The 27798-nt window shown below is 48.4% G+C and overlaps 6 protein-coding genes across 6 annotated transcripts; 2 read left to right on the top strand and 4 right to left on the bottom strand.

Annotated features, from left to right (window-relative positions):
• Positions 1-4271: 4271 nt before the first annotated feature.
• PV10_04706 (uncharacterized protein) lies at positions 4272-6290 on the bottom strand (the record flags this gene model as incomplete). Its single annotated transcript, XM_016369281.1, has 7 exons — positions 4272-4577; positions 4652-5186; positions 5250-5544; positions 5610-5800; positions 5854-6105; positions 6158-6185; positions 6257-6290. 7 exons carry the CDS (start codon positions 6288-6290, stop codon positions 4272-4274), a joined length of 1641 nt encoding a protein of 546 aa, XP_016225069.1.
• A 3812-nt stretch (positions 6291-10102) lies between these two features.
• Positions 10103-11811, bottom strand: PV10_04705 (uncharacterized protein; the record flags this gene model as incomplete). Its single annotated transcript, XM_016369280.1, has 2 exons — positions 10103-10338; positions 10380-11811. The coding sequence occupies 2 exons, from the start codon at positions 11809-11811 to the stop codon at positions 10103-10105; spliced, it is 1668 nt and encodes a 555-aa protein (XP_016225068.1).
• An 886-nt stretch (positions 11812-12697) lies between these two features.
• On the bottom strand, positions 12698-14765 carry PV10_04704 (uncharacterized protein; the record flags this gene model as incomplete). Its single annotated transcript, XM_016369279.1, has 7 exons — positions 12698-13012; positions 13084-13190; positions 13249-13768; positions 13841-14157; positions 14206-14367; positions 14425-14442; positions 14489-14765. The coding sequence occupies 7 exons, from the start codon at positions 14763-14765 to the stop codon at positions 12698-12700; spliced, it is 1716 nt and encodes a 571-aa protein (XP_016225067.1).
• Positions 14766-23393: 8628 nt separating this feature from the next.
• PV10_04703 (uncharacterized protein) lies at positions 23394-24927 on the top strand (the record flags this gene model as incomplete). The annotated part of the gene is made up of 1 exon (XM_016369278.1): positions 23394-24927. The coding sequence occupies one exon, from the start codon at positions 23394-23396 to the stop codon at positions 24789-24791; it is 1398 nt and encodes a 465-aa protein (XP_016225066.1). The 3' UTR covers positions 24792-24927.
• Positions 24928-25178: 251 nt separating this feature from the next.
• On the top strand, positions 25179-25955 carry PV10_04702 (uncharacterized protein). The gene has a single exon (XM_016369277.1). It carries the CDS (start codon positions 25251-25253, stop codon positions 25704-25706), a length of 456 nt encoding a protein of 151 aa, XP_016225065.1. The 5' UTR covers positions 25179-25250; the 3' UTR covers positions 25707-25955.
• A 358-nt stretch (positions 25956-26313) lies between these two features.
• On the bottom strand, positions 26314-27798 carry PV10_04701 (uncharacterized protein; the record flags this gene model as incomplete). Its single annotated transcript, XM_016369276.1, has 6 exons — positions 27525-27798; positions 27374-27448; positions 27263-27321; positions 26965-27175; positions 26833-26904; positions 26314-26697 (listed from the first exon to the last, which is right to left on the bottom strand). The coding sequence occupies exons 1-6, from the start codon at positions 27768-27770 to the stop codon at positions 26314-26316; spliced, it is 1047 nt and encodes a 348-aa protein (XP_016225064.1). The 5' UTR covers positions 27771-27798.

Here is a 27798-nt window from a genome sequence, read left to right as displayed (position 1 = left end):
GAAATTACCGGTCACATGGTGCTCCATCTTCGAGTGTCCGTTGCTGGTGTGATACAAAATCCGTGTCCCTCCGATATTGACATCTTTGTGGCTGTCCGGCATTTCAACAAAGATAACGAGCAGGTGTTTTACACCGGCACTACTGGGCAACCAATTCCCGTGACGAACGGCCACCTGAGAGTCAGCCATCGCAAGGTTCAGTCGGATCATCGATACCATCGACCCTGGTTGCCATATCGAAGTTATTTGTCTTCCGATGTCCAGCCAGTCATTCCCAATGAGATCTACGAAGTGGACATTGAAATAATTCCAACCAACGTAGTGATCGGTCATGGTGGTCGTCTTGTCCTGGAAATCGGCTCGAGCGACCCGGAGCACACAGATGTGTTCAAGCATAACCACCCAGTGGATAGGTAAGAATCCCTCAGCGAACGAGCGTGTTAAGGTTCTAGAGATCTCGCAGTACTGACAAATTTATGAACCATAGAAACCCAGGTGTTTTCCGCGGCACGAACGCCATCCACTTTGCCGCAGATGCTCACAACTACCTCACTGTGCCGGTCATTCCAGAGGCATGAGCTGATGCTGCAGTTGGAAACAAGAGCGTAGGACTACTATAAGCTTTGAATGCGAATGGAAACGTAGCAGGGGTAGAACAGGAAGACATGGACTACATAACTTCACAAAAGCTAAATTACCACTGCTTCTCTACAATTAGAAAGGTTCTACACTGAACGTACTGTACTTCCTGTGAGCAGCATCTACCAGTATTCGGTCTTCTAATGCTTTGGAAGGAATGAAATATGGGTACGTGAACCTCTGGAGCTTTCCACCGGACGATATGAGAGCGTCCGTCCACTTCACATAACCCGAAATTCCGAACTATCTATCGTAGGAGCGAGGCCATACGAGCATCCTATACCTAGATACTCACTCATACGCACGGAAAATGCATTCTGTGCTTGTTCGCAGAATCACATGAACTTGCCTTTGCCAGAAGTTGTTTGCTTTGCATTACCAAGTTCTCAAGATAGAACTGTTTCAGCTCAGGGGTCGGGGGAGATCTATGCTACTCTCCGTGGAGATTGTCGCCTGGCCCAACATTCCAACTTGCGGAAAAAACACGGGAAATAACTTTTTAATTCCTGAAAGTCTAGGCAGGTCCTTGTACAAGTCTCACAATATGTTTTCCCCGTGTTGAGGATCGTGGAGTTGTGGGGACGGCGGTGTAGTGCGGCTGTAGATAGTTGAGTAGATGGTATATGGATACATATATTGATAGCCTTGAAATGTAGTCTTCGAGATAACTTTTAAGTCATCTGCCGCTGTACTCACCATAAACACACATGTGTCTAAACCTATAGCACAACTCTAATATCACGATGACTACCCCGTCTGAGAAGAAGGACCTCACACAGGAAGACAAGATGTCTAGGGAAGATCTTGGAATTGAAGAACAAGAGCTCGCCGTTGAAATTGACGATTCAATTGAGAAAGAAGATGCCACATATTTGTACAAAGGTACCAATCATTCAATCATTGTCAGCTTGTTAGCCGTCAAGTGGCTTTGCCGACTGATCCTGAACAGAAAACACGAAAGGAGAGGTGATTGAGAGGTACCTCGTCCCATGCCCGTCAGCAGATCCAGCCGACCCCTTGGTCTGGAGCCAGTGGCGAAAACATCTTGCCATGATATCGACATGCTTTTTTGTTTTCATGTCCCAATTCGCCAACGGCAGCATTACGCCGCTGATAGTCCCTATCATCATTGAGTTCAACATCAGTGTCGAGCAGGCTACGCGCCTGATTACTCTTAACATCCTGTTCACAGGCGTGGGTGTAAGTTGGAATAGTCCATTGACATTGGCTGTACGATAACTGCTGATGTACTAACTATCCTTACAGAACTTCTTCTGGATTCCCCTCGCGCAGAAATTTGGTAGGAGACCAAGTTTTATCGGTTGCATCCTTCTCTTCTTTGGGTGTAGTAGGTCCTAACAACCAATCACCTATTCATTATTAGGGGCATACCCCCAAAAGTTGACCCTTCGTGATAGGTGTTTGGTGTGCCGTGGCCACAAGCTATTCATCATTGCTGGCAGGTCGTATATTCGTCGGTTTCGCAGCAGCAGCTTGTGAGACACTTGGGGTAGCAATTGTGAGTTTCCTTCCACTCCTATCGACCTTTTAGGAGAGGTGACGAGATTCTATTCTGACTCTGACGCCTCAAGGCATCGGACCTTTACTTTCTCCACGAGCGTGGCGCCATGGTCAGCCTCTACGCGTGAGTAGCCCCAAGTTCCCACTTTCCAGGTTCGAAGACATCCATACGTGGTACTGACATGGGCACGAATAAAGCTTCATGCAAGGCGCTGGACCTGCCTTGGGTTCAGTGTTTGGAGGCCTTGTAGTTAACGCAACTAACAATTGGCGCTCAACCATGTGGTTGAATGCGATCCCGAGCGGAGTTTGCGTGCTTCTTGTGATCTTTCTGATTCCAGAAACAAATTTCCGTCGCCCCGTCAAAGCTGACAGGGCAGGCTTGACTCCCAGCCAATTTGAGGAGCTCCGCCGTGGTCTCAAATTCAGTCACAGGCAGGCTCTTAGCTTGACCGGCTGGTATGATCGGTATGTATTTTACAGTTCAAAATTTGCGGCATCCTGAACAATGTGCATGTACATCTACTGACAAAAGCAGAGAAACATCACTCTGGACCTTTTTCATTCGGCCGGTGCTTCTTTTACCTCTTCCGGCTGTCATGTATGCTTCTCTCACCTACGGTATAACTCTGGGATGGTGTGTCATTCAGGCCACGGCTAATGCAACGGCATTTCCTGAAATATACAATTCATCGGCCATTGGTGTTGGTAACATCAACATTGGAGTAGGTCACTACCAACACTCTCTTGTCTCTCTCGACTGGTTTTCAAGTGACCCCACTGGCTGACAATTTTTGTTTTGTCCAGGCTTTCATCGGTGGACTCTTGGGATGCCTCTTCGGGGGCCCATGTAGTGATTGGATCGTGCGCTGGCTGTCCATCCGGAACAAAGGACAGTTTGAGCCCGAGTATCGATTATGGTGCATGATCGGGCCTTTCGTCTTTGGTCCAATCGGCCTCATGCTCTGGGGCGGCGCACTTGGGGATCATCTTAACCTGTACATCGCAATAGCAGGTACTGGGATTTCTTATGCAGTTGTCTGTGCTGTGGCAACCATCGGCATCACCTACATGGTCGACAGCTACAAGCCGTTGAGCGCCGATACCATCACTGTGCTACAGATTTTCAGAGGTATCTTTGCCTTTGCAGTGTCTTTCACGGTTACTCCTTGGACCCTGAACTCTGGGTATGTTAAGATGGCGGGATACATGACCCTTATTGAAGGCGGTGTTTTCTTGGCGGCGATTCCATTGTATATGTATGGAGCTCGAATCAGACGATGGTCCATCAGGAAGTTCGACCTCTACTGAAAACCTCGCAAGCAACGACACTGGAGTTCTGTGGCAACATGAGGAAGCTACATGAGGAAGCTATGAAAACAATCGGGCGAGGTGTACCAGCAGGGAAGAGCGTACATTCTAGTGTGCATCACGGAGAAGAGAGACTTCCGCACGGGGGCCGTGCGGACCGGAGGCCTTCAAGTCACATCTTAACTACCTAGTATGGTTTCAATCATAACACATGTTTCAAGCCTGTGTAATGTCTGGCTGGACTCGCTTTTGAATGTATTCAGGACTGTCATTGATCGAGTGTTTAAGATGAAACCTGTACGCTTACGGCTCTGCTTGCGATCAGGAAGCGGGGTCGAGAAAATCCATGATCGTGTCAACGTCCATGACTAGACTGTGAAGAATTGGTCCTTCCTTCGGCCTTTGTAAGCCATGCCAAGAATTGATTTGCGAAGTCAGAGATAGTGAATCTCAAGTCCCAACAAATTGTGACCGGATTTAATCGGTCGAGTGTCAGGCATCATCAGTGACACCTAGCCATGGAGATAGATCCATCGACCCATAATCCCATCCGTCGATATCCAAGAATCCGAGGTCAATATCAGATTGAGTGGTATCAGCTGCGCTGCGGCCTGCTAGAACTCCCAGGCTATCAAGAGCAAACGATGGCGAGAACATGTCAACGCCAGGTCCGCCCGGTGGAAGCAGGTTCCATTGCTGGGACTGCATCAGATCTGGAAGATCATCATGCCTAACATTTAACTGGGGAGAGCCGGCGAGAGTGGCACTTTGCTGGGATAAATCAATCGTTCCTAGAACAATCAGTTTTCGAGGCTTCTTAAGCCATGAGGTTGCTTACCACCCAACTCAACGTTAGTCTCGTGAACAGGGTCATTCATTTCGCTGGAACTTCGCTGGATTCCAAGGTCGATGGTCTCCTGTCCAGGATCCTGAAAACTGCTTGATCCTTTCTGGAGTATGCCTAGGAATGTAAGAATTGAGACTCTTGCATACAAAGCCTCAATCTTAAAGCTTGTAAGTCCACGAACATCAATGTACTTGGGCTCGTTATCGAGTGCGGGAGGGTTTCTTTTGTGAATGTTGTACAAGCAATTCACATGAACGGTCTTGAGCATATCATATACAAGATTAGCGGAGTCATGGGCAAGAGACAGGGCAGAGATCAAAGGTTTGTACTAACCAGTAGTTCTGCAAACTTCCAGTACTCGGCCATACCACGTATCATCCGGATGTTTGTTCGCACATTTGCTTGTGCTTGATATCGAAGATTGAGATTTGAGCACCACATGAAGGGCATTAAGATTGCACAACCACCATAAGCCGCGTAGGCTACAAAGGTTGGCATCGCAGGGATCTTCGCGGTCGAGGCTAGAGCTGCTCTGATCAGATCAGAAACTGTACATGCATGCTCATATGCGATTTGGGCAGAGCATTGTCTGGTCGATGACCACGCATCATCGCCAGCAGTCCAGCAAAACAATGGCACAATCGCCGCATGAAGCACGCAAAGGGTTTGATGATAAAGTAAATTCATAAGCAGGACAAGAGGGAGTGTTGAACTAGGCACGTCGGCGAGAGATTCTGGCTCAAGTTTTTGGATTGTGGGTACATTTCCCCACCAGAACGTGACCCTCTCGTCCAAGGCCTGGATAGCCGCAACCCTGCCAGCAGAGAGGTTCGTCTCTGGGGTCCTGATGAGATTAACTGCTTGTGACCTTTTTATTGCCAATATGAGTCGGATTGCACAACAGCCGGCGGAATACCGTGGAATGGCTTACCAGAGTTTCATGATTTTGCACAATTCCGCAAAAAATGAAGTAGATCCTTCAATGGAGGTCAAGGTCGTCGTGGGCGATGTCAACGCACCGAGGCTGAAGTCCGCTTCGGGCCATGGCAAAGGTAAGCTCATCAAATCCGTGACTGCGTCCAGCATACCCGAAGGTTCAGTGCTGTGGCAATGCATGATGTACCATGACCAAAAAAGACGACGCAGGACTTCTGCCTCGAAGGTTTGCAATTTTAGTTGCTGTGAATATCCGATACCATGCAGGCAAAGTAAGTGGAATGCGTTGGCTGAAGTATTCCGAGTGAGCAAGGGATTTTCAGAAACACCTCCGCCTGCCAACAAGTGTTCTCACCTTTGTACAGCGAGCTGACTTTCCATGAACCCTGACAATGCCAGAATAGTGCCAAGTTCAACAAGGTCACCACGAGATCTTTGCTGAAGTCCTCGATTTCTTGGAACGCCAACTTTCCAGCCTGCTGAGCCCATTCAATCGCGAAGCCGCCCGTCTTGAATGTTGCGGACCCATTGCTGTCTTTGTAGAAGCTATAATTACACGCTCAATTGCGGATCTGTTTATGATGGTTGGCTATACGTACTGTGCTCCCCAGGCACATACGCTGAGAAGAGTGTGAGGAGCTACTGTTCCGCTTTGAACAGATGTCAAGAAGCGACTCCTGTGTAGCAGCAGTGTTGAATTGCAGACATTTTCAAAGAAGAGTTCTACCAGCTCTGGAATCAGTAGTCGCGGGATTCCTAGATAGGTGCCTTTGCCTTGAACGGCGGCATTCACACGTGTTGGTGTGATATTGTGCGTGACAAAGTTCGGAGCCGTTGGCTGTGGTCTCCGCCTGCTTCGTGGCTCATAGCTGCAACTGTGTTCAAGTCGTGTGCATCGCTTACATGTAGGCTTCTCGCCCGTACAGCGTATCTGATATCACGGTTATTGGATGGTCGAGGCGCGCATCGCAAGTATATCTGACGTTACTTTTTGGAGTTTACATGTGCTGCAAGCTTTCCTCGGCCGCCCAGACATCTTTCATGAGAGATACTGCCGGGATGCACAAGAAAGGTGGCAGTCTGTGCCAAGCGAACTAACGCTACGAGATGGATTCGGTAGCCCTGAGAATGATGGATGAAACCACGAGGATCTAGGTAAACAAAACAATTTAAGATAATGGATGAAAGAAAACACAAAATGCCAGGGTGCGAAAAGACAGCCAGAGTAATTCCACGCCACATGTTGGCAACTCGGTGGCAATTGCGCCTAGAGACTAAAGTACCAGCCCCGCAATGCCCCAGATTTTCATGGGCCAGCCGCCTCTGGCTCGCCTGGTTGAACACGGAAAAGCACGGGGAAAGATCGCATTTTTCATCATGTTTTATGACATGCTTGGTGGAGGAACGCGGAATATACACGGAAAAGGTTCTTAAAGTTCCCCCGAAACCACGTTGTAGACGGTTGACAGCAATTCGATTCCCCCAGATTTGCAATCATCACCATTACCCCAAACTCCAGCTCCAGTCGGGTACATACCACTTTGCCCATTTCAGAATCTGGAAGAAGTTCGTTTCTCCGACGCTGGGGTGTCAATTACCAATGGTCAAGACGACATCCATCGCCGAGTAACCCTGAATATGGTCCTTACACCATGAAAAATATCTGAATAACTTTCCAGTCAGATTCCTGTCATGTAAACAGTAACGAGTTTTTTGAATGTGATGCAAGACTACATTTCGAACGCTGACGGATGACTATATAAACCTATCGCAAGAATCTCGCCATCGACCCCCTTAGAATTGTGTTTTGCGGAAATAGAGGGTGTGCTCCTCGTGGCCGCCATGAAATACGACAGAGAGCATCAGCCGTTATCATGCCTCATGCACGACAAGCCATGTAAGATAAGTGCTCCGCCACTTTCAAGTCCACGCGTCCTAAGTTTCTAACGAATATCTCACTATCCTCACTCAAGTCGATGAAGGAAGTCCCAATCCAGGAAGAGACAATCTCATGGTCTTAGCCACCACTTAAAGTTCACCCTTCCACGGTCCCGCTGGCAATGCTTCATTGGGATTTGAGATAGCCATAACCGTGCCAGGAAATGATTTGCGTTTTCTTATCAAACGATTCGTGTCCAGAGATGTAGTATATCAATGACAATTACCAAGGTACGGTGACATGCTGCAGGCTGGTGCCGTGGCAACTTCAGCCATGTGCGAGATAGATGTCTTGCCTATCTAGGTAAGCAATCTATGGCACGTGCTCCTCCTTGAAATAGAATTCTTACCTATCTAGGTAATTATGCCGCTACAATAAACCTAGATAGGGATCACTCGGGCCGTGCTTTTCACTTTTCTTTGTGCATGTATCAGACATTTGTCCAACGATACGTCTTCTCGCCCCAGAATCTATGAATCGATATCATCTGCCTGGAGTGTTAAGCCTCAACTATATTGATGTGCTGCATACTAGACAGAGCCAGCAGCGGCAGTCATTGGTCACCACGTTATCTACAACCCCAGGTATCTATTCGCAACCCCACCAGTATCTGCCAGTCTCGATCTCCTTTTCACCATTCCGAGGTCTAGATTAGCAACACAACAACCCTCGTGAATGGCTCAATCGGCTATGGCTACGGCTACGGAGATGAACAAGGCCAAACCTATCCGGCCGAATAGATATAACTCGACCTGTCGACCCTCGAAACTGTCGATTCCTCAACAAGAGAAATTACAAAAGATCTTCGATAGCGATTCAGAAGCCCGCCAGCTAGACAAAATGTCTCAAGACCTAGAGAAGACGATGAAAATGGACAGCAAAGACACTGTCAGCGAAATGACCAATATCACTGATACCACTGGCGACAAGCAACTAAGGCGTAGGATCGACTTGTATCTGATGCCTCTTCTGACGATCTCATTCCTGCTCCAATTTCTGGACAAACAAACCCTCAGTCTTGCGTCTGTGATGGGTTTGATTCAAGAACTGGATCTCAAAGGCACGCAATACTCCTGGTCCGGATCAATCTTCTATTTTGGATACCTAACGCTCTCGTATCCTGCGGCCTATCTCATGGTCAGATTTCCTCTAGCGCAATTCCTAGCTATTTGTTGCGTTATCTGGGCCACCGTGTTGGCCTGCCATGCAGCAGCGAGCAACTTTACAGGTCTAGCAGTCACACGTTTCTTCCTAGGTGCTGCTGAGAGCAGTTTGGCGCCGGGCTTTGGTCTCATCATTGCCAGCTTCTACACTAGAGCAGAGCAGCCATTTCGTCTAGGAATTTGGTTCCTTGGTGCCTCCGTTGGAACCATGTTTGGCGGCTTATTTGGATATGCTGTCGCGCACATTCATTCGTCTGTTCTCTCAAACTGGCAGTGGTTGTTTGTCATCCTCGGAATCGTCACCTTTCTCTGGGGTGTACTTCTCTTCTTTTTCCTGCCGAGCTCTCCGAAAGATGCCAGATTTTTGTCTGCGGAACAGAAAAGTAGAGCCATCGCGAGAATCAGCGAAAATCAAACTGGACTTAACGAAGATCACCACTGGAAATGGGCTCAAGCGATAGAGGCGTTGACTGATCCCAAGATCTGGCTGGTTGTGATTTATCAGCTGGCAATAGCCATTCCCAATGGCGCCGTCACAACTTTTATGTCACTTGTCATTGCTGGTCTGGGCTTTTCGCGATTCGAGGTTTATCTTTTACAGATGCCCGTCGGTTTCATCCATGGCTGCGCAGCGCTGACCTCGACCTACATTTGCAGCCGCGTCAAAAATGCCAGGTGCTGGGTAGGCATGGCATTGAATGTTATAGCAATCATGGGCACTATCCTAGTTCGATATGGACCGAACACAGGTGCAAAGCTCTTTGGCTTCTTCTCATTCGTTGTCTTTGGATCCGGCATTCCTATTGGACAATCAATGATCGCCTCGAACGTCGCTGGCTATACCAAGAAGTCTGTGGCATCAGCAATGATGTTCTTTGCTTATTGCGTTGGAAATATCAGTGAGTCACTTTTTAAGAGCACCCCTAGCCGAATCAAGCTGACCATTCTCTCTAGCTGGCCCTTTCCTCTTCTTTCCGTCGGAAGCGGCACAGAATTATCCCTCTGGCTTCACCGCTATGACTATCTGCTTTGCAGTCGCAGCCGTTGCTGTGTTCACCTTACGTATGGTTTTGCGCGTTGAAAATCGCAAGCGGGATCGCGAGCAAGGGGCCATGGCATCGGAGGAAAACTCTACGGGGCGTACTGACGAGGGAATACTGTTGGATCGCACAGATGGTAAGAACAAGAGCTTCAGATATATGTTGTAGTAGTACGACAAAGGGGCGGACCTGGGGGTGCCTGTTGATCCCTCAAGAGAGAACAGTAATATGGAGGACGTCGTGGAGCCGAGGATGGAGCCCCTCTCTTTTGGCCCTCCTACAAGGATTTCTCTCCACCTATCTCCCTATCTTTGCTATAACCATCTTCATAACTTATACACTCTGTACAACTGTCTTTTGTCGTGTTTCTTGTCTTCACCTACCCACGGAGGTAACAACACAACTCCACCACCAGCGTTGTATGACCACAGCCTCTCGCAAGGTTCTCACAAGTTTGTCACCTGCGTTTCATAGTCGCCAAATCGCGACGCGTTCTATCAGTAGTGTGTGCGTCATTTTGAGCTCGCCGAATTGCCTATCAAACATAGAACAACACATCCTACTGTCAAAGATTGAGGTGAATGAGTTGTTTGGGCTTCCCGTTCCTAAGGCGGAAAGCCCTTCTATCTATAGCCAAAGGTACGACTCTACAGTGTACAGGGGGCTGGGAGATATTACCAACCCTTATGAAATGGTGTCGGCGTCGCTAAGCCTTCAAAGCCTGTTCAATCAGCCCCGTCATCTCAAGGACCTTTTCTTCCTCTAAGCGCTTTCCCACGCACTGTAGCGAAACAGGAGCCCCATGATAAAACTCTGCATCGTAATCTGCCTGAATTCTTGCGTCAAGCTCCGACAGAGGTCTAAAAGACTTCATATCTCTGGCTTTGTCCTGCACCTTGTCGGCAAATAGTACAGGGAAGGTACAGACAGAGAAGTCTACGACTATTAGTTGATATCACTCGTAAAAGGCAGATACCACTCACCAACATAGTTCCACAGCCCTGTGTACCCAATGTATAGATCACCTTGCGTACCTTGCAATCGAGGCGCCGCATGAGGGGCGGTTGCCATAATGATACCATCGAGAGGCTGGCCATCTGGTGCTCCAGTCATCCAGTACTCTAGGTATTCTTGCTGTAGATCATCCCGCTTGGTGATCATTTCGCGAATTTCAGTAATGCCGATGTCTTCAGCCTCTGCGGCAACCTCATAGCCTTTCATGCACGGGAAGATAGGCTCCCCGTATGGCTTAATGTCATTCATGATAGCGGCGCCACCGAGTTTGGAAAACGCTTCCACCAAATTCTTGTTAATAACATCATGGTTTTTCGGCGTCCATGGAATTATCGTATGTCCAGCAGCCTTGAGCTTTTCAGCGGTGAAATTCAGCGCACGTTCTACCGGCGGATGACAGTGAACAGATCCGTCGTTATTGCCAATTAGACCAAGCCGCAACTTTCTCCCTTGAGGCTGGATGACGTTGTTTCTCCATGGAATCGGTACGCATTTGTAGTCACGGGTCCAAGGCGCAGAGGTTTCCGAAAGTAGAGCCTCCGAGTAGATCTGGAGTGACTTTAATGACCTTGACATTGGACCACTAACCGCCACCAGAAACTCCTGTCCAGTTACACCGGTCCTACCGCCATAGCCAGGAAACCTGCCAACGGAAGGTTTGAGGCCGTACTGAAAGCCCTGAGCAGCTGGAATTCTGATGCTGCCACCAATGTCGGTACCGACTCCTAGTGGTGATCCCTTGAAGGAAATAAGGGTCCCCTCCCCACCAGAAGAACCTCCAGGTGTGAGACGCTTATGAAGAGCATTTCGTGTTTCGCCCCACACATTGTTTATTGTCTCCGCCATCTTCATGGCTGTTGGGGTATTAGTCTTGACATAAAGGATTGCCCCAAGCTCTCGCAGCATAGTGACAATGACCTGTTCCTTGTCTGTTGGATAATTTGCCCAATTCGACATTCCAATTGAAGCCGGATAAGGCGGTACAATGAAACAATCTTTCAACGATATTGGCAGCCCATGCAATGGCCCAATAGTCCTGCCATTCTTGACGATGTAGTCATCAAGGTATTGTGCACGCTCATGTGCTTCATCATAGAATACCTCGGTGATACAATTGGTGAGTTTCTGCGCGTATGCTGAGGCCTTGCAAAAAGCTTTTGTAACCATGAGTGAGGTCCATTCTCTTTTGGCGATATTCTGGAGTATAGTATCTGGCTCCGCCTCTATGATGATTCGCTCTTCAGGTGTGTAGTAACCTGAATTGAGGGCATACTCGGTGATATTATTTGGTAATGAAGCTTCATCAACTTCCGGTGGGTTATAGTACGCAGCTATTTTCGTGTTGCGACGCTTTTGCGCGATGGCCGAAACCTCGCGGTAATTTGGTATAGTCATAATCATTTTGGGCTGTTGCAGTGTGTTCGATGAGGTGTTAGAGAGACGTATCTTATTCCACTGCTCGAATAGTCCTGTTGACTTTAAGAACGGTACGGGTCTAAATAGACATTACGATAATCCTCCGCTATCGAACGAACTAGATCATAGAATAGATCTCTTTCCTTTTCCGTGTGTTTGCATTACGCCAAGGTCCACTTAGTGTTTCAGTCCACTAATTTCAACGGCCCTGGGTGGGACCATTACCCGGCACACAGATAGACGAGGTTCTAGATACCTCAATAATGTTATCACGTTACTGGTACTCTTATCGCACGGATGTGTAGAGTTCTGTCGATGCCCTGGTTTTGGAGAACCCACAAGTTACGCCCCGGTGAGTGCAGTGGCGGCTGGTAAGAATGCTGTCAGTTTCAAGAACTCGCGGCCATTACTAATGTATTGGGTGAGTTGGAGCCAGATAAGATCACGTGAGTTTCTTTGAACTCAGTCTAGAGCAATTAGCGCCTTGGCATCATCTCAGTCCATAAGGTCCTGAAGCATTGAATGGATGATATCAAGCAATAAGTAAGCAACCAAGTACACAGAACCAGCAGCGAGTTATTGCTGAGGGAAGTTAATTGATGAGAGTCTGGCTCCAGAAGAGAGTCCCTTTTCCCTTTGTTATCTTGGTCGTTTCCTTCACTTGAGAAATCCGTCATCGTGGCACAAACTGCCTCCAGGACTGCGGCACCTCTCTCTTACTCAGTCAGGACACTCCTAGCAAGCCGAAATACCTTCTCAACCTTTACACTATTGACGAGATCCTAATTACTTACCGCTAATTTCTACCGGATCTTGAGAGTTCTTGAGACTGGCTCCATGTACAGCTGGATGTTGCAGCCAGCCTAGCCATCTAGTCGCCGAGATGGTAGGCGAGTACCTCCTGGGGTCCTTCCGCCGCAATTATGTACCCCGGTTCGCATGAACTATAGCTGATCTTCGCCTGTGAGTTATAAAACTCATCGTACTGCGGTGCAAGAGCCTGCGCAAGGTTTTGTACTTCTCCACCTGGGTGCAAAGCCTTCCATGGAGTGATACATCCTTCGCCCTTACAGGACTTGGTGACCATCAATAGAGCATCAAGGCGCGAGGTAACCTTTTCAACCGAATTACCGCCGCAGAGTCTGGCATTGCTGTAGTAGATATTTTTCGTCTGGTAAGGATCAGACTGCCAAATTACCATGATTAGTGTTTGCGGAGTGGTTAATGCAATATAACGTTATAGGAAGTCAAACTCACCTTCATATCATACAACTCGTGAACATTGTTACACCATACAGTATAGAGTAAGTCATACCGTGGACCAGCGATGCGCATTGCCTTATAAGTGTTATTGTCATAAACGTCTTGAATTCATGTGTCAGATATTTGCTGAATATAGAGTTTTGTAGGAAATATACTCACCAACGCTGCCCATCGGACCATTAGAACCGAAAAAGCCCTCAGCGGCAGCGAGACCCCAGTATTCGATACTAACATGATCATGACCTGGCAATTTACCGGCCTTTTCCATCGCCGATAGCGTTAATGGTATTGGTTTACCGTCAAAATCGGCCCGGAGAGGAATCTTTGCCAGATCGAAGATAGTGGCCGCTATGTCGGTGTGAGAGGTTGTAAAATCAATGAACTGGCTTTTCGGAACGTCCGGTCCTCGGACTAGGAAAGGTACGTTAACGTCTTCTTCATATGCTAGTGATTTGCCTGGCTTTAGACGATGCTGGCCCATATGGAAGCCATTATCACTCGTGAATATTATATAAGTATTATCAGAGAGGCCAAGTTTTTCGACCTTATCGACTATGCCTCCAACAAGCTCGTCAACTGATTGTAAGGATCGGAGCCTATCTCGGTAAAATTCATCGTTCCCCTCGACTTCGGTCTGGTTAGCTCGAGGCAGATCGGAGATCCAGTTAACTCCTTGAACCTATACAGGATGATGAGTAAGGGAGAGGAGAGGAAAGGAAAGGAAAGGAAAGGAATAGTGCTTAGAACTTACTTCTTCGGGATTGAAACTTGGGCCTCTTGGGACAATCGCGTCTGCAAACAGACCTTCATGTCGTTTGGCCGGGACCGGAGGGATGAACCTGGCTAGTGGTTGGGGTTGACTTTGTAGGAATTCAACCTCTGTATGAGGGGCGATAGGAGCCACTCCCATAAAGAATGGTCGGTCACTCTTCGAGGCTTCGTCGAGGAATTTCAAGGATGCGTCTGCGACAATATCTGTATTATATTCCCCAGCTCGCCAGATAGGAGGATTTTGGTCCGCTTGCCAACAAGTATTGTAGTAGGTATAGGTTCCAGGATCGATCAGAACTGTCAAAATCAATTGTGAGCAGAAGGGGCTTGTAAAGTGAGACTCACAGCCTGTTCTATTCCAACCAGCGGGGAGAGGATCATTCCAAGTCAGGAGAGAGTGGGCGTTCATCAGCTTCCCGGTATAATAAGTATTATAGCCAGCTTCCTGAAGCCACGTAGGCAGATAGTCCTCATTAAGTCCTTGTTGAATGAATTTTGGGTAGCCACCTGAGCAAAATTGTAAATGATTGGCCTATCAGGCACTCGCATGGAGGGTAGACTTACCATATGGAGGATTCACATCTGGCCAGGCTTCAGTAAGACGTAAAAGCACATCGGGACAACTCACCTGTAACGTTTGTATTATGTGCCATTTTGCCTGTTAGGAGACTAACTCGAGAGGGGCAGCATACGGCAACAGTGCAATAGTGCTTACGAAACTCGGTTCCCTCATCTCGGAAGTACTTCAAGGTGATAGGCATATAGTCCAATGAGTTTAAGTGAAGGTCTTGATCATCAGTCATGATGAGGATGACATTAGGTCGCTTTGGGGTGGTGGCTTGCCCCACTACCAACATCAAAGCGAGAAATGCCCATAGCGATCGGAATAACGAGAGCTGTGCCATTTGTTAAGTCTTTGAATCCCCTTGATGAGTACTTCATTCGTTCAAGAGATGCTCCCATGCACCAATGGCCGAAAGACCTTCTTATATACCCTCAATCTCACGATGACCGTTGACCCCAGAGACTTGGCATCAATAGTCGGATATTCCGACTTGGCCTGGATGGCCAGATACAATAGTAAGTCAGCAACATGCTGATGATAGCGAAGCTCGTTCGCGGGGTGTGGGGTGCTGGAAAGTCCTCTTGCGATCAGAGCTAGCATATCAAAGTATAGAAACTTTCCAAAGACAAGGAGCGACGACATCTGATGACGTGGGATCAAGTGGGGTTTCCTCCGATGTGATAGATGTGTGTAGATGCACGTTGATGGGTGAATAGTTGCTCCCCGAGACCAGCAAGACAATGAGCGACAAGGGGGTTTGGATAACCTGGGGGCGGGGCACTTCCCCGCAAAACACAGTCCCACGAACTGAATTCCCTGATTCAGACGGCGAAGGGACGGGAGTTTACCATAATAGGTGCCTAGGTAAACACCCGAATATGTGGGATTGGAGGTGAATGATGTGACATGACTTATGGGGTGGAGAAGGGGGGGGGTTCGAGTGACGAGTTAGATCCTCATATGTGAACTTGCTCGTCTGAAAGATGAATGGAGGGAAGAGTAATGGATCGAAAGAACAGATAATTAGCGTATAAAGTGTAGATCTAAGTATGAATGTGATAGGTCTTGTGCAGTGCAAACACAAGATCCCTCACATTGAGGACTTGAAGAGCCTTGAGATTGTTCAAGACATTCAGGAGACCATGGTTTATACTAAAAGCTGAACACAAGTTGACGGAGTAGAAGGTTCAAGCCTGGAGGGTTTGGGGCGGCAAGGATGAATGACCTATGATTCTGGAGGGCAAGCATCAAATTTCATCCCGCCAAAGAGAGACTGGTTGGTCTCCGCAAACTCTGGCATACTTATTGTTCCAGGCCTCAAATGCCCGGAGCAGTTCGCATTGGTGCCTATAAGGTCTAGATCAACTACCTACTTACCCCCCCTTCCTCCTCCAAATCCCCTCAGTCACTTCGGCCCCTCGGCCACCCCTGCCACTGTGATCCAGCACCCCATGGGGAATGGGATATAATTATTAAAATGATTACATGCTTTGGACTCAGACTTGTTAGGTGTAATGATTAGCGCTCAGACTTTGGAGAAATACGTAAGCAATCGACGACAGACTCGGAAGGAGTACAATATCGTATATATCTACCCCCTGTTGAACCAGATAATTCAGATTTATTCAGCAAAGATTGACGTTTCACTTATTGAAGTATGTCCAGGGGAAAAACCAATTGTTCTTTATCTCTGGAAACGCGCGCCCCGTGAGCCCAAGCCGGGAATGCTTTCGACTACTTAATCCTCAGGACCCGATAGTTCCCCGTAAAAGAAATGAGTTCAGGCTGCCAAGCGAGCCCCTCATGCTAGCCATCGAGCCATATTCCACAAGCACGATTCATTAATACAAGCCACAGCAAAAGCGGTATTGAATACGATCGACTGCAAAGACATCTACGCTGCTCTCCATTTCTGGTGTCATGTCAACCGTTCCTCGCACTGTCTTGGGCTTAGAGTCTCTGCCTGGAGAACCGTCCAGCCCACGACAGGCGGCGTCACAGTTAGCAGATAAAATCCGTATTTGTCCATATTGCTCCCGCGAATTCAAGAAGAACGACCACTACGAACGTCACCTGCGATCGCACACAAACGAGAAACCATATGGATGTAGGGTTTGCGGGAAATTCTATCCTCGTCGGTATGTTTTGTTTCCCATAGTGTCATGATGGTGTGTGCGACTGAGATCAAAAGCGACACTCTGCTCCGACACCTCAAAACTCATCGGACAAGACAGCGCCGACAAGGTCTGTCCACAGCAAGCTCTATGGTCGGCATGTCTCAAGACTGCCAGAACGCGCCAGCAGAAGATGCGGCGTTGCATGTGTTGTCCACAATTTCCGTGACACGTCCTACTCAAAGTGGCCATATGGTGGCTCCAAAAGATGCAGCCATCGCATCAGATCTATCTCCTGGGGCTCATGAGGATATTTTGACATTCCCTTCGTTTGATCATGCACCAAACCAAAACACATCGTCGCACGCGACTGATATCACTGCCGAACCAAGTGTTGGTGAAGAAACTTTGCCTCGACCCGCACCTCTGTTCCATCCTGGGTTCCATCCTGGGTTCTCGCCCAGTCCAACAGATTTCGGGCCGTTTTCATCTTGTCAACAATCATATGATTTGCAGTCTCTCGTCGCAAATCCGCTCTTCAACGATAACTTCATGCAATTTGATGCAACCAATTGGCTATTGGACGAGCATCTCGTGGACCTTGGGCTGGGAGATTTAAGTTGGAACGAACACATTGGTGGCAATGACTTTTCAAACACAAGGTCCCAACCTTCAGCTCCAGCAAAACCGCCTACAGTCCTCGATGTCCGGAAAAGGTGGTATATACCTGCCCGGACAACTCTTGACAGCCTTTCTGACCGCGATGAGCCTGTGGGTCCGCAAATTAACAATACTATGACCAAGGACATTGACGAAAATTATCGCACACATATGAATGAGGAACTATCACCGCCCTCTCGCATTGAGCCTTTACCATCAATCGAGTTCCTGGTGGGTGTCTCGTCTGCACATATGGATCTATCTAATCAATATCACAGAATTTGTCTATCCACCTGTTCTTCACTCGATTCAATATCGGTTTACCCTTGGTCCATGCACCAACCTTTAGGCCAAGGGAAAACAACATCCTCGGGTATCTCTTGATGTGTTGTGCTGGGCTTACGACCATGCCCTCGGAAATTGCTGCTCGTATGGGCTCCACGATCTTCGAGCGAGTCCATAAAGCGGGTAATCTCGGCCCATGGGAACGAGGTCTTTCGGAACGCCCTCACCTCACACCTGGCAATATAACGGCAGCCATGATTGGTCAAACCTTTGCACTTCTTTCAGGTGATTCTACTCACCGGTCAATCGCGGATACGTACCATGGCGGTCTTCTCTCGGTAACGACCCAATCTCTTCTTGCCTTCCATGACCACCGACTAACCACTCCATGCAGCTGGGTCGCCATTTAGGATTGTTTAAGGCGCTTCCAGATCATAATCTGTCCGATCTATCCTCTGCACAGGACGTTGAAAAACGATGGAGAGATTGGGCTAAGGACGAGGAAATGAAAAGGTTGTGAGGAAACTTCTTGCCCTAGTCTACTACTAACATTCTGCGAAGGGCAGCTTTGTTCATGCATGTTCATGATGCTGAGCTAGCTGCACTATTCCACCACGAGCCCATCTTTCGGCATAAAACAACTCGATTGCCAGAAATTGCACCTACGAGTTTATTTCAAGCACCCAACGCGGGGACATGGGCTATCAAATATGATGAATACCTCAAGCGTCAACATGACTCGTGCGAATCCCACCGCAGCGCCGGTCAACTGACTCCGGAGTCGCAATCCCATTCTCGACCTCTTATGAGTGCTTATGTCCCTCGACAAAGTTGGTCTATGTTGAATTCGTGGGCTGTCCTTTCGGGGATTGGGGCAACGATATGCGAACTTCGCTATTCCAACGTGTTGTCTCAAGACCACATCTCGGGGTTACAGACGGACCTTTTGCATTGGTATACCTCGAGGAATTGTTGCAGCACGGAACCTTGTGGGAATAGCAAAGAATCGGACCTCCCATTCTGTCTCCGACCTCTGTGGCATTACACTTTCATGACGCTCGCAGCAGATATCGACCTTCTCGAGGTTGCAGTTGGCAGAGACGGTACTAATATATCTGAAGCAGTGCTGGATAGTGTCAGAAGTTGGATGGCCTCTCCTGACTCCAAACGGTGCCTTCTCCACGCCCTGTTTCTTCAAAATCTGCTCAAGTCCAGCACGGTAGATTCAACTGCGGCGATCCATACACCGCGAATCATCTTCACGGCGGCACTATGTTGGTACTGCTTCACACTGTACCTCCCCTGGTATACGGCATCAATGGACCCGGATAGTCCTTCAATATCGGATGGCGCAGTCGAATATCTCCAGGGACTGCCAGAGATTCAATTGCTCGGGGACAATACGAACGCCGCAGGGAGAAAGCTCGTGGACAGCACGGTAGCTGAATTCAAGAGAATACTCGGCGCAAATGCTGCCGACATGAAAGCCAGCACGCTTTGTGCTTTTGGCTCAACGCTTCGTCGACTTACGACCAGTGGCATCACGCAGAGGCTCTTAGAGTTGATCCATGTATTCATCACAGGAGAAATGTAACAAAAGAGTAGTGAAGGCATGGATCGAGCTTTAACTTCAGCTCATGGTGGAATATTTGAATGGAACTGCCTGAAGCGTTGAAGTTCTCTAGAAGTAGTTGTCTCCACTCCCAGCGAAGAAGTGATGCGGGAACAAGTGGGAAACTCCCCTCATTACTCTTTGGCTGGCATGGGGGTTTCATGCTGATGTTGTGGGGAATAGTCCCGCCATTACTGTCGTGTAGCCATGAGGCTCTACTCATAGAGAGCCTTTTGACATTTCCCGTGCCGTTGAACGGAACCCGTGATTTGAAGATAGGAAATGCAGGATATAAAGGCAGACCACATTGTACTCCGAATCCGTTACCTATTTATAACGATCACAGCATGTTGCATTGCTGTCATCGGTCAACATCACCTTCAGCCTCAGTTTCTAGACGAGCTGCGTATCCAGACCCGCCGTTAGGCACCCTGCCCTCAAGCATTCTTCTACAACGATGGAGAACCCTGCAACGATTGTCATGGAGCTGGGATATGGAAGAATAGCTGTATGGCTGTTAGTTCTTTTAATTGCAGCAACAGCTGTAAAGGTTTGTTCTTGATCAATTCCACTCGCCCACATACTGGACTGCCCTGACTGAAGGATTTCAAACAAAGATTATCCACGGCGCATATTTCACACCATTATTCGTCATTCCCGGTCCCTGGTATGCCAAATTCACGTCTCTGCCGTTGAAGTTTCACATCCTTCGAGGCCGTCGGGTGGAATTCATCCATTCTCTGCATCAGATACATGGTCCCGTAGTTCGAATCGCCCCCAATGAGGTCGATGTGACGGATCTTCAAGGTTACCATGCCATTCACAAGATCGGGAATGGCCTGTGTAAGAGCGAATGGTACCCCAGATTTCGAACCGCGTTCGAAGAGCAGGACGTGTTCTCCGAGACAAACATGAAAAAACACGGAATTCGAAGAAAGCTATTGTCACGTCCTTTCTCAAAGTCGAACCTGAAGCAGAATTGGGAGCCTCTGGTTAATCATAAAGCTCGGTTTGCCGTCCAAAGAATCAAGGAACTTGCAGAGGCAGGAACCTGTAATGTGTTTGACTGGTGGAACTTTATGGCGACAGATATTATCGGCAAAGTGGCCTTTGGAGAGTCATTTGGAATGCTCGAACTGGGCAAGGTTGGCTGTTCTCAAAATTAACTCAAGAACGAATGCTAACACCCAGGTCTGGCAGAAATCAGAGTTCATCCAGATGTTTGAGAAGTTTGCCCCGATTGGCATACTTCGATCTGAACTCCCCACAATCTACAGATTGATCTGTCTGGCACCAAGGTTCATGTTCGACATCAACAAAACTGAAAAGATCATTATTAAAAATGGTAAGGAAATCCTCGCCCGAGCCAGGACAGGATCAATCGACCGGACGAATGTGTTCACGAGCCACATAGAAGCCGATGAGAACCAGACCAACTCGATATCAAAAGAAAGCATGGTTGTTGAAGCAACAGGATTGGTGGGAGCTGGGGGAGGAACGACAAGTGTAACTCTTACCTATCTCGTCTGGGCCGTCCTGCAACAATCGCTGGTACAGAAGAAGCTGGAAGAAGAGGTTGCCACTCTTTCTGATGATTTTGTCGCCTCGGACCTGGAAACCCTCCCATACCTTAATGCAGTGCTCGAAGAGACTCTCAGACTGCATGGTCCCATCCCTGGAGCCCTGCCGAGAGTGGTTCCAACATCTGGCCTGTCAATTGCCGGATACTTCATTCCTCAAGGCAGCACTGTCTGCACTCAAGCGTATAGCATGCATCGACAACCGGAGATCTTTCCGGACCCAGAACGGTACGTCTTCCCTCATGTCCGATCTTTGGTCGCTTCCACTAGGCTATAGGCTAATACTGACCAGATTTGACCCTGAGAGATTTCTTCAAAAGGAGTATACGTTGCAGGAACAGAGATCTGCTTTCGCCGCTTTCGGCGCCGGAGCACGCGTTTGTCTGGGTATGCATCTAGCCTACATGGAACTTCGAATGGCCACGGCATTGTTTTTCCGCGAATGTGCTGGTGCCCGACTTTGTCTGAGTTCGCCTGATGATATGGATATGATGAATTTCTTTGGGGGGTTTCCGAAGGGCAACAGTTGTAATATTACACTGACGAAAGGATGAGAGCCGAGGAACGTTAGCGCTTAGTTGCATTCTGTTGTCCCAGCAAGAGGACGTAAAGTCAAGCAGTATCCATAGATAGCGAGTGTTGATTCAAAGAGCACTGAATCAAATTTTTCCAGTCACATTCTGCTTCTCTTTCCAGCAAATGGATAGCTTTGATTTACGAAAGGAATAGAAACCCCGTATAACCTCTGGGTACAGCAGAGAAATACTTCCCGCTCTTGCCCCGCGGTTCAATCAACATCGAACCTTAATTGACACCCCGCCAGGGCATCGGTATTTAGAAATCACATAAACCCCTCGTTGAAGCGTTGGACTGTATAATTATGTCACTAGGTAGGCCATTACTTGGACAACCGACAGCAACGTTCAACTGCGAACTTCTGCAATGACGAGCGACAAGGCATCTTCCAGCTCTTTCGAGCTATACTACAATCAATTCTCGATATGCTCACTCATGACGCTGATGACTTTTCGGTGGAAAGGAGACCCAGCATCGCCAAACGAAGCTGTCAATCCTATTGAAAAGGAGGTCGATATTTACATTGGTGACCAGAACAAGGAGGAGTTTCTCAAGAAGAATTGGAAAGGTCAAGTACGTGTCAAGTTCGATTGAACTGTGGTATGACTATGACATCTAGCAACTGGGCTAAATTGTAGATTTTCAACAGGTCCCCGTTTTGGTCGGTCCCGGCGAACTAAAGATTACCGACAGTTTGGATATTACTTACTATCTGGCGGAAAGATATCCCGGATTGATCCCTCAGACTCACAAAGACGTCATTACTGTACTCCTGAATGAACTTCATGATGTGTGGTATGTGAGCCTCTCTTTCACCGCCGCGGAAGGCCGTGGCGCCGGCATTGTACGCCAAATCAAAGAGATTATGGCTCGGCCAACAACCTCAGAGAGCTACAAGGAAGCTCTACAAAAGAAACTCAACAAGTATGTGGGAATGTTGAATGGGAAGGTGCCAGAACTGACTTCCAAACCAGCTACGGCAATAAATATCAAGTCGACCCGCACTCGACAGAGATAGTTGACCGAGAGCAGCAAAAGGCACGGACATACCTAGAGAAAGTTTCCAAAGTGAGAGCAGAACACAACAAGACTGCGACCAGCAGCAGTTGGATCTTCGGCGACGAGATTGGACCAACCGCACTGGACGCTCACACTGTCGTGTTCCTGGCACGCCTGATCGATGCGGGGAGGACAAATTTGATAGGCCCTGACATGCTGGAGTATGCGGAGCAAAACCTGGAGAAACGGGAATGGGCCGAGATCACTCAGGGTAGAACTACTTTGCACAGTTTGTGGGAGAAGCGGGAACAGGCTTGTTAGCTGGAGGAATCACAAAGGGAGCAGGGACGTACTTTTGGTCAGGAAGATGGAAGGTGGGACAGGGCTGGTGGTGGGACGGCGGTTCACATCAGTCCGAAATAAGGTAGCAACCTTAAAAACGTCCGAGAAAAGAGCCTTGCTCTGCCTTTAATTAGGTATCTATACTTCTTGATGTTGAAAATATTTATCCGTTATGGCAGTGAATGATTTTTTGACCATTTTCATACCTTAATCTACTTTTGTCAGCCCAATATAATTGATAATAGCACCGAACTGAGAGGCAATGATGAACCCAAGGGACCCTCGAAGACCTTGCAAATGTGACTTTGGAAATTTTGAAATAGTCGCAAACTCCACGAGCGTCATCCTCCAGGTTTCTCCAGCTTTCAAAGGGGTAGGCTGATGCTCGGTTGACAAGTCCGGAAGATAAGACTCTGTCGTGAGCTTTTACCTGCAATTTTGTTTCCTGTCATATCCAGGTCTCCGTCTCCGGACTAAGTGCTATGCACCGGTCTATCGAGTGAGACAAATGTGGTTGATCTAGCCCTAAGTCAATGGCGCTACTTAGACAGTTATTAGTTTCGTGCTAAGCGAGCACCTAGCCGCCTAATTAGGAAAGTTCACATCAGGCCGCGTGGAGCGGCATCTCCGAGATAAGAGGAGATTCGCCACCCCGCGCCCGGCGCGATTAGGTCACATTGGGAGCGAGATTTCTTCTAGATAACTTTCCTCATTGAGGTTCCGCAGGGTCACCAAATCGTGCTTCACCTGCTCGTCAGGAAAGCAATCTACCGTGCTTTCACCACCCACCCACCTTGGCTATGACTCTCGATACCCGTAGTGCGAGCGGAAAACGCAGAAAGGGAAAGCCTAGGGGCATACGACGCGACCGAGACTGCTCCACATGTCAGGACAGAGGAATCAAGTGCGACGTCAACCGACCTTCGTGTGGCCAGTGTCGTCGTGACAACCTGATCTGCCCTGGATTTGCTCTACGAGTTCGCTGGGCAGGGAGTCCTACCAACGCGGATTCAACAGCAGTGACAACGTCGAATAATGACATCGTGGCTTCGCCGGGGGTGTCCGGGTCGAGAATTGATGAAGGCGTCGATGCAACAAGCACGAGCCCAGATCTTTGCGTTGAACAGATTTCTCCAAGTTCTATAATTACATCGCAGGCGAGCGTCGAAGATAGTCCTAATTGGACCTCTAACCTGGCCGACTATCTGCACTATTTTACCTCGAAATACGCCCAAGCAAGACTCGCACGAAATCCCCATGCTGGAGCTGCTCCTGACGACCCCGGAGGTGTTGCTGGCGTCTGGCACTTTGCATGGGACCACATCAGTCTGCGTCTGCGAGAAAGCGGCTCCCACCACGCACTTAATAAGCACCTGCTATATTCCAGGGCTCTGCAAGGACTCAATCAAGCTGTACAAGAAAGCGATATTCTTGCGATCTTTGGAATGACGACATTGGCGTTTCTCGACGTGCGTGAGGGACCGTTCGGCAGGTGGGCTCGTCATCTATGTGGTGCGAAAGCACTGCTTGACCTTCATTGTCAAGATTTTGAAGCACTGTCACAGTTGTATTCAACAACACCTGGCTTAAAGCAAGCCGTATCATTGCTCCAATGGTACGATGTCATGGGACTCGTGATTCATCGGGATCGGCATCTAATCTTCGATGACTTTTACCGCAGAGATATGGATTCGACGTTTTTCGAACTCGTGGGATGCCCGCAGGATACCTTTAGGCTCTATGTCGAGATTGCTCAGGGTTACATGACAGCCGCCCCTCATCAGGCATACCATCGCGTGTGTACTCAACTGCTCAAGGTCAGCCATAGCCCGGATAATGAGATGCTCCTGTTACAGGATGCGTGGAGATACGCAGCTTTCTACGTTGCCCTTGACTATCTGCACCCAGATAGTGTCAAAGAGACGGACGAAGCAGCTGCACTGGTCGCCGACAGTATATGCGACATTGTGGACAAGATTCTGCCACTGGAAAACCACCTTTTTGTCCACTTGAAGGTTCAAGTCTTCTTCATGGGCATATTCGCACCCAAGGAGCGCCACCTCGAGAAAGCAGACTCTTTCTGGCGCTTTTGTGAATCCTTGACGCCACCCTCCTACTCCATGGCACAAAAACTCGCAGCCGCGCGCCGGAAGACAAGATTGCAGAAACAAATTACCTCTGGAATGTCACAAACCTGAGCACGATATCGAAGCTAAACCCATCACAAGATAGAACATGGTAAACGTAAGCAATTGATGATGGGGGAGGCATTTCTTGCCGTTTTAGGAAAGTCTTCTATGCGTTCAATCCGGCAGAGCAGTGGTGGGGCAATGGAGGTTCCAAATAGCCTTTTGCCATCGAGTCACACAACGAACACCTGTTTGAGTCGCATACAACAATGGACCTATGAAAAAAGCAGTGGGTAAGGTTTGAGGATCCGCCAGTCATATTCTAACACGGTGTACATACTCTAAGTGGCATGTTAACAAAAGCCGCAATGTTTGATTGCACAGGATTTGCACCGAAGACCACCATGACCCACAGTGATGCACCGATAATCGCCCGGGGAAATTTATATAAGATGGATGTCGTGCCATATCGTATGATGCTTGGTCATCACCCCCTTACCAGACAGCAAAGGTATATCAGCTCATACAATGGCCCCAAACGGCAAGGCCTACGTTGCAAAGCCAGATGCACCGGAGCCGCTTTTCCATTATCCGGAGGCTCGTTTCGCGCCAGAAACGCCGCATCGTGTGCTGTACGTTTCCGGCATCGCTTGCAACAGGCCAGATGGTACATGGCCTGGTGTCACGGAGAATAAGGATGGAACTCTAACCCTCGATATCCGCCAACAGACAGCTGCCGCACTAGACAACATCGACACTATCATCAAGTCTGCAACAGGAGGCAAGGGGAGCATCAAGAACCTCATCGAAGCTACCGTCTTCATCTTGGATAGAGATTCGGACTATGTGGGCATGAACGAGGCATGGAATAAAGTCTTCCCTACACGAGCTGACGGTCCAGCTAGAGCAACGATTGGGGTAAAGGAGTTGCCAGATCCTCGTATGATCGTGGAGATCAAGGCCAGTGCAGTAGTCGAGCTGTGAACATGAACGAGCTCCAACCTTACAGCAATATGGTCATTCTTCAACTCGACAGATCGAAACCACTTACGCGCAAATGACAACGGTATAAAGTACTAGCGATCAACCAATGGAATCTTTCACACGCTCAGTCGGCCAAGTAACTCGGGAAGCGTGTCTCATTGTCATTCATTATCTACATGAGGCCTCAATTTAGATTCTATAGTTCTTACTGCGAGTCGAGCTCCAGAGTTCACTGTCAATGAGTTCTACCACACTTACGTTCTCTTCACCTGTACTGCACATGTATCGTTTTCGACCGAGTGTCCAGCCTCTTTGTTAGATTCTGCCTAAGATGTTGAGACGACTTCTATTGACATTTCGTTACCCTGTGGCGTGGAATAGTAACATGAAACATCTATCTCACTCAGTAGATACCGAGATCTCTCGAGCCAGGAACATGAGAGACTCAAAATGCCTAGTACTAACCCTATGAATTGAGTAGAATGGGTTGCGGAACCTACTATCCACGTGATGCATAGTTTGCTCGGCAGCCGGTTAGAAAGGTTGGTGCTATCTATAGACTAGGAGTCTAGGAGATATATCCGACAATATCTACAGAGTCAGTACATCAAACGTGTGGGCTTTTGAAATGAAGATTGATAATCTCATTCTTAGCCGGGTCGCCCCCCACACGAGCGATCCGTTGAGACAAGCTCTCTGAATTTGGATCATAGAAAGGCTTCTCTCCATAGACGGCGGTACGTTTGCCCTCACGCAGGGTTGGGTCGTAACCCCCCGGAACAGCCTTGTGGGCGACGACGCGGTTGTCCCAGAATGCGACACTGCCAGGCTCCCACTTCCATCGCACCGTCAGGTCGTCGGCTGCGTGCAGATGCTCGCGCAGAAAGTTGAGAGTGTGGATCGCTTCCTGACCCTTGAGTTCGGAGATATGGACGACGTACGACGGGTTGTAGAACAGTGACTTGAGTCTAGTGACAGGGTGGGTTCGGATCTAGAATTTCAAGGCGGAAGGTGTTAGTAATTCTCATCAACGCCATAGGAAATGAAGTCTTGTCTTGTCATTTGTCTTCTTCGCACTCGATTCACAGACCGAAAAAAGTCTCAGGGGTTTTGAAATTGAACTTACGAGTGGATGCTCTCGTCGCACAGGTCCTCGGAATGGCTTGTATCCGCTATTCACGGAATTGATAAATCCTTGCTATAGGAAACATGTCAGCAGCAGCACTTAAACTCCTTGACAAGAGTTCTGGAGACTTACCTCGGAGCTATGCACTCCGTGCAATCCTTCCAGGTACTGTTGATACTTGGGGCTCAATTTATCGTACAGCGCCGTCTGACTTGTAAAGATAGTATCGCCTCCAGATTCGGGTGTTCGAACCATCCGTAGCAGAGTGTACGACGGAGGATTTACTTCCTGGGAATGGTCGGAGTGGAACTCAGATGAAAAGTTTTGGTATGCGCGAACATCGCTGCATTGGCGCGGTATGGTCAACCAATGACTCTAAAGCCAGTGTGTTTTGAATACGTAGGAGACATGCTCATATGCATCTACTCACTTGTTATTGCCTAGGATGGTAACATGACGAGGATCTTGTTGATTGGGGTCTCGGTCTTGCTGCATGCTTTGTCAGTATACAGCCTTGTGGCGCGTTCTGCGGCTGTCTTACAATGCCATAGTGTTTGGCCAATTCGTGCTGTTCATCTAGTGTGATGTCCTGGTCTCGGAAGAAGACAACTCCTCTCTATGGTGGTCGACGTCAGTGATATGTTGCTTCCCCTTTGAGCTGCAGCTTGCAGCATCAAAGAGTATTTTCTTACCTCTGCAATTAGCAGAGCGAGATCATCCTTTTGAGCCGGCGTGAGCTTGCTCAACTGGATACCGACCAGTTCGGTTCCGATATAAGGAGTCAAATTCCGGATCTTGGTGACGGCGCTCAGTAACGATTTCTTCTCGGGATCAGCAAAGAAGGCTCGATCCTTGGGAGGCTCAAACTCCTCGACCGGAGGATGAGGAGGCTTGTAATGAAGCACAGCTTCGGTGATGCCGACCTGAGTAGTACTCATCTTGGCGATGAACAGATGAAGGGACTGG

Source organism: Exophiala mesophila (genome assembly GCF_000836275.1).
Source record: "Exophiala mesophila strain CBS 40295 unplaced genomic scaffold supercont1.3, whole genome shotgun sequence".
Lineage (NCBI taxonomy): Eukaryota > Fungi > Ascomycota > Eurotiomycetes > Chaetothyriales > Herpotrichiellaceae > Exophiala > Exophiala mesophila.
This window is presented reverse-complemented; position numbering and strand designations above follow the sequence as displayed.

Coding starts and splice junctions, on each gene's coding strand:
- PV10_04702 (XM_016369277.1), top strand. CDS start 25,251: ATGGCCCCAAACGGCAAGGCCTACGTTGCAAAGCCAGATGCACCGGAG.